Source organism: Oryza glaberrima, chromosome 8, assembly GCF_000147395.1.
Source record: "Oryza glaberrima chromosome 8, OglaRS2, whole genome shotgun sequence".
Taxonomy (NCBI): domain Eukaryota; kingdom Viridiplantae; phylum Streptophyta; class Magnoliopsida; order Poales; family Poaceae; genus Oryza; species Oryza glaberrima.
In genome coordinates, this window is record NC_068333.1 from 17,139,905 (window position 1) to 17,153,216 (window position 13,312).

Below are 13,312 nucleotides of genomic sequence, written 5' to 3' on the forward strand. Positions count from 1 at the left end.
ACTCAAGCGTACATATATAAAACATATATATGTGTGTTCGTGTGCATCTGCTATCTGGTGTAGCAAAATGTGTGCATTCAAATATACTTTAAAAAATAATTCAAAAAATACATGTGATTTAGAAGGCTATAGAAATTTAAAATGTAAAACATGGTTTCATTTGTATAATAACTTTACACCGCCACTCTTTTCGTAAGCATGAATAGAGATATATAGGACATGACAATTACTATTTATGGTTGACACTTGACAGTTTGATGTTTACCTACAAGACACGAAAAGATGAATTATATTTTGGAAACTAAGGTGGTGTTTGGTTGGAGGGACTAAAGTGGGTAAACTTTAGTCCCTCCCACAAAAACATAAGTTTCTACTATAGGGATTTATATTTTTGTGAGAGGGACTAAATTTAGTCCCTAGTTTCCAAACACTCCCTAAATATAAGGCCTTTCATTTTCAGTACTTTTTGATCTGATCTGGTTGCACAACCAAAAAGCAAAACCTTTCTTCTTTCTGCATGGTGCGACCTAACATGTGTAATGCTTCATGATTTTGATAACTCTACCATTAATTATTATGCTCTTATAAGAAAATAATAATGCCTTAAAAACATACTCAGCTTATTGGACTAACGTTGGTTTGAAATGCCACTTGAAAGCGGGGCTTTTAACTATTTGCCACTCTTACTAGTGGTGCTTAACGATTTGTCACTAGGCCCACATGTCATAGACACATGAGGGTCCACATGTCATTAAATCGTTAATTGCCATGTCACAAGAGTGGCAAATAGTTAAATTTCCCCTTGAAACCACTCTGAAACATTTGTGGAGCTGATAGATATAGATGGGCATGATCCACTGTGCAATTGTGAACCGTATCTATTGTTAACACTATAATATTTACGTCTTTCCTTACTTAGATATCACATTATTTATATTATATTTTACGCGTCATGTGATACTGAAGACGATCGTACAACTAATAATATGATTATCTCTTACAAAGCCTATACAACCAAATTACATACGTTCAGACTTCGAAGGGAATCACGAGTCTTTGACGCGAAGAAACACCGAAATAGTAAATTTTAAAACAAAACAAAACGTTTGCTGTTGTTATAACTAACAAAAAATTACTAGTACTCCAGAAGCCGGCGTGTTTTAACCCCGGCCATCCATCCAATCCGACCCAGATCCACCCGGATTCTTATCCCGTACGGCACCGCCAACTTCCGCACCGGCCGCGCTACCCAGCCAGGTCACTGACAGCCGGGGCCCACAGATCCGCCGCCTCGGTCGGCTCACGCGTCCATGTCCATCCCGACTATAAAATCCACCACGCGCTGGGTACATCAGGTTTTCTTTTCTCTCCCCCTCGCCTCCGCGTCGCCGCCTTCTAAAATAATAAGAAAAGAAAAAAAAAACGCAAAAAGAAAAGAGAGGGTAGGAGAGAAAAAAAAAAGAAAAAAAACCCTCCCGAATTCCCCATCCTCCTCCGCGCCGCCTCGCCGGAATTCGCCTCGAGGTCCGGCTAATCGAAGGTGAGCTTTGGAGAAATTTGGTCTAGGTTTCGGGGGATTTTGGCTGCCGCTCCCGGATTCGTTGCCCGATTTTGTGAGTTTTTTTTTTTTAAATTTTGGGGGGAGTTGTTGTTAGGGCAGTTTTCGTGATCGGTGATTTTGGTTTGGTTTGGTTTGATTTGCAGCGGCGATTGATTTCTAGGTCGGATCGGGGGCGTCGGGAGAATGGACGAGTTCGAGCTGGAGGATAACCTAGAGTTACTCCTCCAGAGCATCCAGGAGCTCATCGAGGACCAGGGGGAGAACAACCCCTTCGGCGCGGCCAACCACGACGAGCTCATCGCTAGCCTCCTCCACAACAACCAGGTGCGACGCCGCCGCGGCCGCCAGCGCTGGTGCTTCCCAATTGCTGCGGTTGCGGTTCCACATGCGGTGGAATTAAGTTTCTGTTTATTTATTATTTTTTGTGTTGCTTTGCAGGAGAATCCGCTGACTGATGTGTCCGTGGAGGACGTTAGGGATGGGAAGGACATGCAGGGGATCCCCTGGGAGAAGATTGTGTTCCGGAGGGATCAGTATCGGGAGATGAAGATGAAGAATTACAGGAATTATCAGAACCTGAGTTATGCCCGGGAGGAAGCTCTGAAGGTACCTTGTTTATGCTCTTGGACTATCCTTTTATTATTTGTCGAATCACTTAGGCAAGCTATGGTGTGAGGTTCATGATTATCCATTAGGCAATTAGAGTGTCCAACGTCTCAATCTGTGTCATCAGTTCTTGAGTTCAAAATCATGGGAACATGATAGGCTGCATTATGGGCATGATAGTATGGGAAAAAAAAACATAAACGGGTTGAAATAAACATATTGTGCATGTGCTATTGTGCTACATGCTTGTGTATTGTGGAGACACTTATGTGCATAAGGTCCTAAACAAATGTTTCTATGTGGTAGTTGGAATGCCTCAATTGCCTACTAGCATACTAGGCATATAGATACTAGTTTGTATGAGAATTTGATGCTTGTTATTTATTTTCCCCCTGTTGAATGGATGTGTGTTACTTGGTTTAGTTTTCAGTAAATCTTAAAAAGTTGTCTATTGGATTGCACATAATCTACAGTAATACAGATAAATGCCAACTTTTTATTTAAATCTTGAGTATCGACTTTGTCGATCTCGCCCCCCCCCCCCCCCCCTGTTTTCGATAGTTTGTCAATATAAATGGAGGAATCTCATGTCATTCTTTTTCTCCAGTAACTGCTTAGATTTTCTGAATGAGCAATCCTCATGTGTTGTTTGGCTGATCCCATGAAGTGCCAAGTGTTCTGTAATGAATGATTCCAGCTATGACTGGTTACCTCCAAACATTAACATACACATAAAATATACGAGTATATACTAAATTGCTACTGAACACCATTAGTTACCTACTGACCTGTTACCACCATGCGAGTCAATCCATTTTATGGGCAGCTTATCCAAATGCCATGGCATACTCAAGAGTTCAGACAGCCAATCAAACACAACATGTAGATGATTTATGGTGGTTTGTGTGCTTATGAGTTATGAGTGCTCATCCATCATGGTGTTGATTACTTATCCTGCATTAGCTATTTAGGGGTTTATTTGATTAGGTGTACATGTGATAGCATGAAATCTTGTTCCCATAATCCCATTACTTAGGGCTTCTTCTGAATGCAGGGATTTTACAGGAAACAGTTTAGCTCCGCCAAAATTCCCGCGAAAATCCTCCAAACCGAATAGGCCCTTAAATTGTTTTCTTTATATGTTTACATGGTTTTTATGTTGATTGTGTTTAGTTGATTATAAACCTCCTCTCAATTGTTTCTATTGAAATTCAACCTTTTGAAACGATTGAAATTCAACCTTTCGTTTCACATAGCAAATTGATACTTACAACCATCACTAGTTCACTTAGTCATCAGTCATGAATGTCATGCCTTAATATATTTAGCATGAGCCACCCTTGGACTCGGTGTTGATAGCTGTTCATACTCAATTAATCAATCTCTTAAGTATCACTGCTCACCATTAACAATTGATGATCACTAGTGACGAACAAAAGATAACATTAAGAATGAGCTTGTCTTGTAACCATCTGAAAAATATAACTCATGTATGAAAACGTTTACCTTTTAACATGATATAAATGCATAAAGCATATTAAGGTAACATTCCAAAATCCTTTCTCCATTTCCTATCATGGGTTTTCTCAGCACACCAAATAGTCAAACAGTCTGTCCCTCATTTGTCATTTGCATCAGTGGCTGCAGGGATGATCTTATTTATTCAAGTGAACTCCCTTATGCGTGGTTCATTAATATTGTAGAGTTAGCCTTATGAGATTCTTCATTGATGTCCAATGATCTATGCATGGCACATAATCAGTTGTCTGTGATAGAGTTTGAAAGAAATGCTGGAAGGTTTTCACATTTTCACACAGATAATCTAGTAAAATTAACATTAGAAAGCAAGCATTAAGGAGAGTTTGTTTAATCTACTCTCTTCATTGGAGTTAATATAGGTGTTTGATGATTCTGGTCAGGATCTTTTTCCCCTAATCCCCTATTATCTGCATTCTTTTCTATTACGATGTTGGCAAATTACATCTATTAATGTTTGTAAAGCTAGCTTGAATTAAAATTTTGGATGATATGCATGGGCCATAGATGAATCTATAAAATCCAATGGAATCATTATGATCGTTGTAGTTTTGTATCTGTATCATTATATGCACTTCAGATAGTTGGAGATATCCACTTTCACATTATTGACCTGTCATTTGTTTAGGGCAACATATGTAAAGACACTATCAATTTGGGTAGGGTAATTATTTCCTCTTATATTCATGAAATCAGAGAAATTCTGATAATCCTGCCACATCCCAGAAGTTAAGTTATTTAGGTCAATTTGAATCAAAAGGAGTATTTTAGAAAGAATTGTATGCTGTTGATTTGACTGAATGTATTGTACTAACTCCCACTTAAAAGTTATGTGAGCTATGGCAATTTTAGTATTTTCTTTTTAATCGATAAAAAAAACCCTCAAAAGATATACATGAAGCCCAAGGTTGATCAAACCTCCTTAAGGAAACACTGTTTAAATCTATAGTTATATGAACTTTTGTCATGTGACTCATTTTTGTCATGTTCTCCTTGATAAATATTGTTTAGCAACTGTTGTCTAAAGTATGATAATAGTTATGTAGTTAGAGCGTTAGACATGAAATGAATATGCTGAAGTGTATAAAATGGGTTGCAACATTTATGATGTTCCTGACATGATTTTCACACTGTATTATTCTTACCCGACTGAAATTACCTAAAACCAGGATGCTTTCCTTGTGTGAATTCAGACAATTGATCCCTCACAAACAGTTGGAACAATCATTTCTTACTTTCTGCTTAAACTATGAACTGTTTAGCATGGAAAACAGGTGGAAATACTGTTAAAGACTTTTTTTTTGGTTTTGCTGCAAGTTTCTTTGCACCTTAATGTGTAACTGTAACTACATGCAACTTTCTGTGGAAACAATTAATTCTTAGGGACTGAGGAGGAAAGTTGTTTCTATTGTTTGCTGTTGTTTAGGGACAGGAAGATAGCTGTGTTTATATCCAATTAATTTCATATGATATATGTAGGGAACCAATTTTCAAAAGCCTTTGTGTAGTAGCACACCAACCATAGGTTGTTGCATGAGCTCATATAATGTGTTAACGGAACTTCTCCACAAGTCCTTAGTCTTTGTTTACTAACTTTATTGTTATGGTTACAGTCCAGCACCTACTGTTGGAAATTCACAGTACAGTCAAATCCTGAAAAATAATTTATATCATCATTTGCTTGTCAGTCAGCTTCTTAAAATCTCTTCCTGTTTATGTTATACAGGACTGCAAGAAAGTTGAAAAGGATAGTCCTTACTACGATTTCCAGTACAATACAAGGCGTGCTCGCCCATCAATTGTACATTTTCAGGTTTGTAATCACTCTGTTGACATTCCAATATCTGTAGCTCAGTTATGCTACGGTTGATCTTATTTGAACTTGACCGGCCATGTTGTCCTTTGGTACTACTTGGTCATAGCAGTAAATGATAAACCTTTTCAAAATATCTGGCTTGTAGAGATCATATAGGTCCTAATAGGAATTGATGGAAAAGAAGTTGCAGGTAGTTGTTAAGAGTTACAATATATCTGTGAAAAGTTTTACCATCAATATAGTGAACTCCCAATAATTAACATTTTAATAGTTATTTCGGCAAGTGGCATAACTTTTGCTGAAATGACACACAAGACAAGATATCGAAGGAACAACTTTATTTTTCTGTTAAAAGATGGATGGACTAAGTGTTGAACGTCCAACATGCTAGATGTGATATCATTCTTCTATACATGCATGCATCAAAATACATCAATTTGCTACTTTTATGTCATCAAGGAACACTAGATCTACTCATAGATCTCAATATAAGACAGAATAGTTCCTGCATAGATAAATGGATGTGGTTTCTAGTTCTGATTTTAAGTTTTCAGTTAAGGAATCTGGTCTGGGCAACAACCAAGCATGATGTTTACACGGTGCACAACCAATCAGTGACACATTGGTCATCATTGGACCAGACAAGTACTGAGCTAATCAATGCGGATGACTGCATTATACCAAAACAGGTACCTACTCCATCCATAGCCTTAGCTCTCATTGTTGTTGACTCATCATCTCGTTGGTCCCTAACTTGCAAAATTATCTTCTTTGTGGACAGAGAGGGCATGGTTCACAGTCCGTTGCAATGGTCCAGGTCACAACTATGGCTGTAGATGATAGTTTATTGGTAATTGGTGGTTTTCAGGGTGAGCTTATATGCAAGGTATCTTCATAGAAAAACATATACTTAAACTTTGCAATTTCATCTAGTAACTTGCAAACTGACAAAATTCTTTGGTTTTTAATAGCGCCTGGAGGATGATGGAGTTCTTTTCAGCACAAGAGTTACAGATGATGAGAATGCTATTACCAACTCTTTGGAGATATATCAGGATCCCACGTAAGACTTGTTGCTTTTGGAATTAGCATGTTTTTACTTCCAGGCCTTGTAACAACTCTTAACAAATGTATGTTTTGATATTTTCAGTGGATCTAGACGGTTGGTGGCTGCTAACAATGACTGCTCTGTCAGAATTTTTGACATTGAGTACTTTGATTTGCTGAAGCACTATGTCTTCCCATGGTCTGTGAATGTAAGTAGCCTCTCTATACTTGTTTATCCCCTTGGTTATGTGCCTTCTTTTGTCTCCCAAGTCTCAGATTTTAGTTTTCAATCAGAGCGTTTCGGTGAGCCCAAAAGGGGGACTGTTTGCTGTCCTTGGGGACCATGAGGATGGCTTGGTAGTGGATCCCAAGTGTGGCAAGGTAAGTGCATGACTATTTTGACCCAATGTGTGAGGTTGTAGTGGCTTCTGATTTTTTTTTTTTTATCTTAATCTGTAATTGCTTCTCTTGCTTTAGGCAATCGGTGCACTTAAGGGTCACTTGGATTACTCTTTCGCATCTGCCTGGCATCCTGATGGCAATATCTTGGCTACCGGCAGTCAAGATACAACCTGTCGGCTGTGGGACATTAGAAACCTATCAGAGTCTGTGGCTGTACTTGGCGGAAGGATGGGCTCGATACGTTGCATCAAGTTCTCTTCAGACGGGCGGTTCTTGGCTACTGCAGAACCTGTGGATTTCGTCCATATCTACGATTCATATGCAGACTATGGCAGATCTCACGAGATTGACTTGTTTGGAGAGATTGCTGGATTGTCATTCAGCCCAGACGCCGAGGCCTTCTATGTTGGCATAGCAGATCCAACATACGGTGGCCTCATAGAGTTCAACAGGAGGCACCGACATCATTATTTGAACTGCATGTGGTGACGCCATTTGTTAAGCGAAATGTGCGTCTTTGCTGAGCTTAGCAGTCCTCCGATTATGTGCTGCATAACTTGCACAACTTGTGGAAGGCGCACTAATAGTGAAAAGCTCATTAAAGAAATTTTGCTGCTTTAGTTTTTAGCTGCAGCACCTGAAGCTCATGAATGGCCCCGAACTGTAAAATTGTGTCCCTTTTGTCTAAAATGTCACTTAGGAACTGATGGAGGTATATATATATGTATAGCCGTCCTATTTCATTTTTCTCCAAATCGATGTACATATAGTTGTGGTATCCCGGTTCTTTGCAACGCAACGAGCATTGGCAACAAAATAGCAAGGATAAATTATGCAAGAAGTGGATGGTTCGGCACATCCGGAAGAAGATTTTAGCTCAATGATCATATGTGTTCCACTCGGTTGTTCGGCTCTCGTTTATACAAGAACAGGGAATTTCCCAGCAGCGACCTTTTCAGTCCTTGGGACACGTAGAAATTGCTAGTCGGTGGCTCGGAGCCGTTCTCTCTTTATCAAACCGAACATGCTTGGAATTCTCAATTATCATAATTTTGCAATATCCATTTATAGATATTGACATCAAAGTACGTTACATCCAGACTTAGCAATACTAAAGTTTTGGCTACTTAAATTTTTAATAACGGTAGCGATCCAAACCAAGTAATACCAAACAGCCTAGATTATTGTGATTTTCTACGAGATACATCTATTTCAAGCTTAATGTGTGTATGTGAGATAAGGCTTCTCTGACTTCGTACAGTTTACAGCTGCCACTAACATATGGAGCGTAATAAAGTAGGGTCTACATATCAGTGATTCAACTACCAATTGCACAAAGTAATGGTGTTTGCTTCAGTATCCATGCCTTACCTACGACTACAAGACACATGTGCACACACAACCATAAATGCCTACTATGGGCCCATTTGGTAGGGCTCTAACCCCTAAATTTAATTTCAGGAGTTAGGTTTGGGTGGGGTGGAGTTATGGAGCAGTCTAAACCTAGCTTCACCTCTATACTTCATTTTGTGAGAGCACTTCAGTTAGCTCCACTCCCTTATTGGGTGGAGCTGAAACCGTTTGGTTGAGCTCCAGCCCTAAAAGAGATGGAGTTGGAGTTAAAAGCTGTGTCGAACAAGCTCTACATTAACACACCCGCAAATATATTCCCTCACCCTGATACATGTTAAAAGGGACGTAGGCCAGCAATAAATCCTTGGTCTCACTAATTTTCAATTAAAAACATGCTCGTATGTACATAATACTTGTGCACTAAAATTTGAACCTTGGTGTCGTATCCATATAAGCTGCCTCTTATAAGGGGGGAGGATCAAGGTATAAAAATTATAAATAGTTGCTGTATATCTACTTAAAAAACCTGAAAAGTGAAATATGTAGTATTAAATTTGGAAGCTCACCCCCTCTAAAAAAAATAATGAAAGCTCACGCTTAAAAATGATTTGTTCTACTGGAATTATTTTATAGATTGCTACAAACAACACGAACCACCAACTGACCAAGCTCCTCTGACATAAAGTCAGAGAGACATGGGTCCCTGACTAGTGGGGCCCACCATCATGGGCCACACGTCAGTACACATCCCTCTAAAATACATCAGAGGAGCCTCACCCGACCACCAACACACTACGGGGCCAAATCTTTGGGCCACACACTAGTGCCTACTTTGGAACAAAGTAAAAGAAGGGATCTCGAAGGATTTGATCTTATGAAAAAAGTAAGAGCCCTTTAGAATAAGAGATTGATATCTATAAATTCCTTTAAAATTTATATCAACAAACTGTTGACGACTAAATTTGGTAAATTTTGAACCAGATTCGATATTGGGATCAAGGCGGATTCGAGAAAGAAATCGATTCAAAGAACAGAGTATGCATCGGCTGAGATGAATCGGACAGATGACAGCTGATAGAGGTGATGCAGCCGATTCCGATGATGATGATTTCAAAAATGCTTTTAGAATCGATCAAGGTGCTTCACGTGGATTGCCGCCATAGAGATAAAGCTCTTGGATAGGCAATTGTATCTATTAAATTAGGATATTTCATTATATTTCCTTAGAGATATGTTTGGGAAAAAGTCTACCACGAAGATTTATGGTATCTTAGAGTTTGTTAGAGATAAATGTCATGTCCGGCAATGACATATCTTGTATCTCGGGTATAAATAGAACCCGAACCCATGTAATCAATTAACAATCGTTCAATACAATCTCGGCGCATCGCCACCCTTTTTACTTTCGTTTATTTTGACGAGTTCTTGCTTTCGGGTTGAGCTGCATCGATTTCAATCTTCAACTAGAGGTAAAGCTTGTTATGGCGGCTTGTGTTATCGGGGTTAATGCTTCCATCTCTATGATACTTTAACCCTGTTTTAATTCGTCGAGCTATCATATACATGTTGCAATCCATGTTAGTAGCGCTATATAACTTGTTATCGGCTGGTCCTTATTGTTAGGAAACAAACGGTAGAGTTATGTTTTGTTATTAATCTAGATTGTATCGTGTATCTACCATCTCTTGTATATTTTCATCATCCTGCTTAGATTTCATGCTTATCTTTATGCTTAATGCTGCATCGGTTGAGTTCGATCTATTAAGTGGTATTTATAATTGTGATATCTGGCTTGTTTTATGAGATAGAATCGGGGTTTCAGCCGTCTTACCTAATTTAGCCTTATGTACTATATGCTCAATTGATATGCTAAATCTGTCCTTTATGTTAAGATCTTATCACAATAAATTATATTAGGCTACTGTTTGATATATTCTATCTGTTTTAATATCTTAATGTAGAGTAGTATCAGAGTACTAGCCGATACATGCTAGATCTATCTGATTGGCTATGCTATAAGCGTTTATAATCTTCGTGTTAATGTATATTTCGATCTAAGTGATTTATACTGTCTCGGTATGGCGACCGATCTATCACAATCACTTGGTTTAAATATACATCGATAGAAAGACTATATAGCGTTAATATTTACAGCCGATCGAATAGATTTAGTCTCACCTTGCTTATTTACCACTGCCGATCGATTCATATATGACATTGGCTTGAAAATAAATGATATGTCATCGGTGGCTGGCCGATCGGCTATCGTTTATGGATTTAACCGCGATTCTTTTTGTCTTTTATTTCTTGTTGATTGCAGGATCAAATCAATTGGCACGCTCACGAACCTAAAGGCAAGATTTTGGACCTGAAGTTAAGCAGATCTTCTAGGCCAGTATGTGTTTTTCGCATCAACACAAACCAATCGATAAAACCTTAGGAGAAAAATATGCACGAGGGAAATAGTAAATTAAAATTCACTTTGGTCTATGTATATCGACCAAAGATATACAATGGAGCAAAGATAAACCTACCTTTTCAATTAAACCATGTCTCCAACTACTACACTTTGTTTGATCCATGTCATGGCCGATGGCCCTCTAGGCCTCTATTCACATCAGGATAGTTAAAGATCAATCTAATGCTGTCTTTCTATCTATGGGTCCTTTAGGAAAACGAGTGGGGCCTGTGCTGACCAACGATAGTTGGAGCTATACAGGAAAACACAAGATAAACACATGGATGACAGAGGAAGTTTAAAGTGCTAGAGAGATGGCGCTATACTTAAGTAAATCTCTGAAGGAAGTAAATATGTGAATTCTTCAGTTTTATGAAACATGCATTGACATAATCGTCATAATTATTATCAAACACTATCCAGGGGAGGGGAACAAACTCGTTCCAGCCAAGAATCAATGGAGGAGGAAGAAAACTTGAAAGAAATAGAGAGTTGAGGTGTTGAAACATGTTGAAATGAATTAGCTTGAATAAAACATAAATTTCTTGGAGTCCGTAAAACTCAGCCCGGCTGTACTACGTACCACACCACACGCTTACATGATCACCACCACACAATGTTGAGAAAGGACCACGGCCAGCCTAAACTTGTCCATTTATCAATCGGAGCTCGTATTCTTCTTCCCAAGACTTAAATTAGTTTTTTTTTTCTATCCTATATGTGATCCATATGATATGTTTGGGATATTTTAACTTTTTAGAAGTTCAATGGAAATAACATTTTATTTACACACTTTTGATGTTCAGTGCATCTTCACAATTTGTTCTAAGGCCTTTCACAGTGCGGGGACGTGGAGCGTTACCTCACGTCGCCAGCTCGGATTTGCGCGTGCATGGCGCTAGGTCGCGCGCCCCACCAGAGCTCCTCGCCCCCACACAGGGAAGCGCGATTCCTCGCTAGCGCAAGACCACACGTGGCGGAGAAACGGCTGGAACCTGCATTGTGGAGGGCGTGCCTCCGACTCGCCGTCACCTCGCGCCCTCCCGCTCCGCGTCGCTGACCTCGTCGTCGTTCCCGTGCTCCGCTCCGCGCCGCCGCCTCCGAAACCTTGTCGCCAGTCGGAAGTGGAGACGAAGCGAGGAAGACGACGACCACAAGCGGCTCGTCGTTGGCCGAGGGAGGAGGGGCCCAGATCCGCGCCGCCGCCGGTGAAGGGAGGAGAGGAGAGCCGGCACTGCTCGGCCCCGAGGAGGTGGCTGAGGTGGGGAAGAGGCCAGCTGGCGCCGGCGGAGGGAGGAGAGGGACGCCGGCTGAGCTCATGCCGACAGAGGGAGGAGGGGGACGCCGGCCGAGCCCATGCCGGTGAGGAGGCGTCGAAGCCGCCAGATCCGCCCGGAGCTCATCGCCATCTGCGCCGGTGTTGAGGCCTGCTGCGGGGAGCTCATCGGCCACACCCAGCCTCCATCCGCATCGCCAAGAGCTCGCTGGCCACTCCGCCGTGCATTCATTGAAGCGCGCTGGCGGAGGGAGGAGGGGAGGACGCCGGCAAGGGAGGAGGGGAGAGCCGGCGCCGGGCATGACGAAGGGAGGATTTGGTGGGGTGGTGGGCGTGACGACTGACGAGGGAGGAGGATTTGGGGATTTGGAGAGGCAGATACTCCCTCTGTTTTTTAATAGATGACGCCGTTGACTTTTTCTCACATGTTTGACCATTCGTCTTATTCAAAAAATTTACGTAATTATAATTTATTTTGTTATGAGTTGTTTTATCACTCATAGTACTTTAAGTGTGATTTATATCCTATACATTTGCATAATATTTTTGAACAAGACGAATGGTCAAACATGTGAGAAAAAGTCAATGATGTCATCTATTAAAAATCGGAGGGAGTATTTGTGGGTCCCACTAATCGGTGCTTGCAGTGTGAAGAGAGTGTCTTTGAAACTCTTCATTCTAGGTGGCAGCCTGTGGTACCTCATACTCGAAGCTTGCGCTGTGAGTGCCCTAAAGGAGCAGCCAATTGTGTGGCATGAAGAATATTTATCTATACTTTCTATATAGTTGATACTCACTAACAATTATTAGAAGCTAAACCTCAACATTCAAGCATGCCACATTATCACCCACTAGAAATTACTATTCTAGCCCATTTAAAACCCCATGCAAGCATACCACTTCTTCACATGATAACAACTACTATTCTAGCCTATTTTAAATCCCATGCAATCATGACACATCATCAATAAGTATGTGTCAAATTATTTTCTCAACATTTCAACTTTCATAATTTTAATTATATTTAACATATACTCATCCATTAATCCCGTAGTAAAGCGCGGGATATCGCCTAGTTTAATTCGATAGTCTTTCCTGCCTCAACTAGAGAGAACAACTCAGGTATGTTTGGATCCATGGACTAAATTTTAGTCTCTTGTCACATCAGATGTTTAGACGCTAATTAGAAGTATTAAATGTAGACTAATAATAAAACTAATTGCATAAATGAGAGCTCATTCGCGAGACAATTTTTTA

At 40.2% G+C, this 13,312-nt stretch overlaps 2 protein-coding genes across 4 annotated transcripts; one reads left to right on the forward strand and one right to left on the reverse strand.

Annotated features, from left to right (window-relative positions):
- The first annotated feature begins 1,362 nt into the window (after positions 1-1,362).
- On the forward strand, positions 1,363-7,723 carry LOC127781977 (uncharacterized WD repeat-containing protein C2A9.03-like). Of its 3 annotated transcripts, none has more exons than XM_052309053.1 (10): positions 1,363-1,613; positions 1,705-1,885; positions 2,000-2,167; positions 5,430-5,516; positions 6,074-6,208; positions 6,301-6,405; positions 6,491-6,582; positions 6,670-6,775; positions 6,861-6,947; positions 7,044-7,723. In XM_052309053.1, the coding sequence occupies exons 2-10, from the start codon at positions 1,745-1,747 to the stop codon at positions 7,455-7,457; spliced, it is 1,335 nt and encodes a 444-aa protein (XP_052165013.1). In that variant the 5' UTR covers positions 1,363-1,613; positions 1,705-1,744; the 3' UTR covers positions 7,458-7,723. The 3 variants fall into 3 exon arrangements, with proteins under 3 accessions (XP_052165013.1, XP_052165012.1, XP_052165014.1); XM_052309052.1 differs by having other exon boundaries at positions 1,363-1,540; XM_052309054.1 differs by having other exon boundaries at positions 1,363-1,540; positions 1,722-1,885.
- Positions 7,724-7,958: 235 nt separating this feature from the next.
- Positions 7,959-12,567, reverse strand: LOC127781978 (uncharacterized). Its single transcript, XM_052309055.1, has one exon. The coding sequence runs from the start codon at positions 12,490-12,492 to the stop codon at positions 11,638-11,640; it is 855 nt and encodes a 284-aa protein (XP_052165015.1). The 5' UTR covers positions 12,493-12,567; the 3' UTR covers positions 7,959-11,637.
- Between the last annotated feature and the right edge of the window lie 745 nt (positions 12,568-13,312).

What these genes read in the sequence shown, in the direction of transcription:
- LOC127781977 (XM_052309053.1), top strand. Translation starts at nt 1,745, where the DNA reads ATGGACGAGTTCGAGCTGGAGGATAACCTAGAGTTACTCCTCCAGAGC. An exon ending in AGGGTGAGCTTATATGCAAG is followed by an intron (nt 6,406 to 6,490) that starts GTATCTTCATAG and finishes GGTTTTTAATAG; the next exon opens with CGCCTGGAGGATGATGGAGT. An exon ending in TGGATCCCAAGTGTGGCAAG is followed by an intron (nt 6,948 to 7,043) that starts GTAAGTGCATGA and finishes CTCTTGCTTTAG; the next exon opens with GCAATCGGTGCACTTAAGGG.
- LOC127781978 (XM_052309055.1), bottom strand. Translation starts at nt 12,492, where the DNA reads ATGGTCAAACATGTGAGAAAAAGTCAACGGCGTCATCTATTAAAAAAC.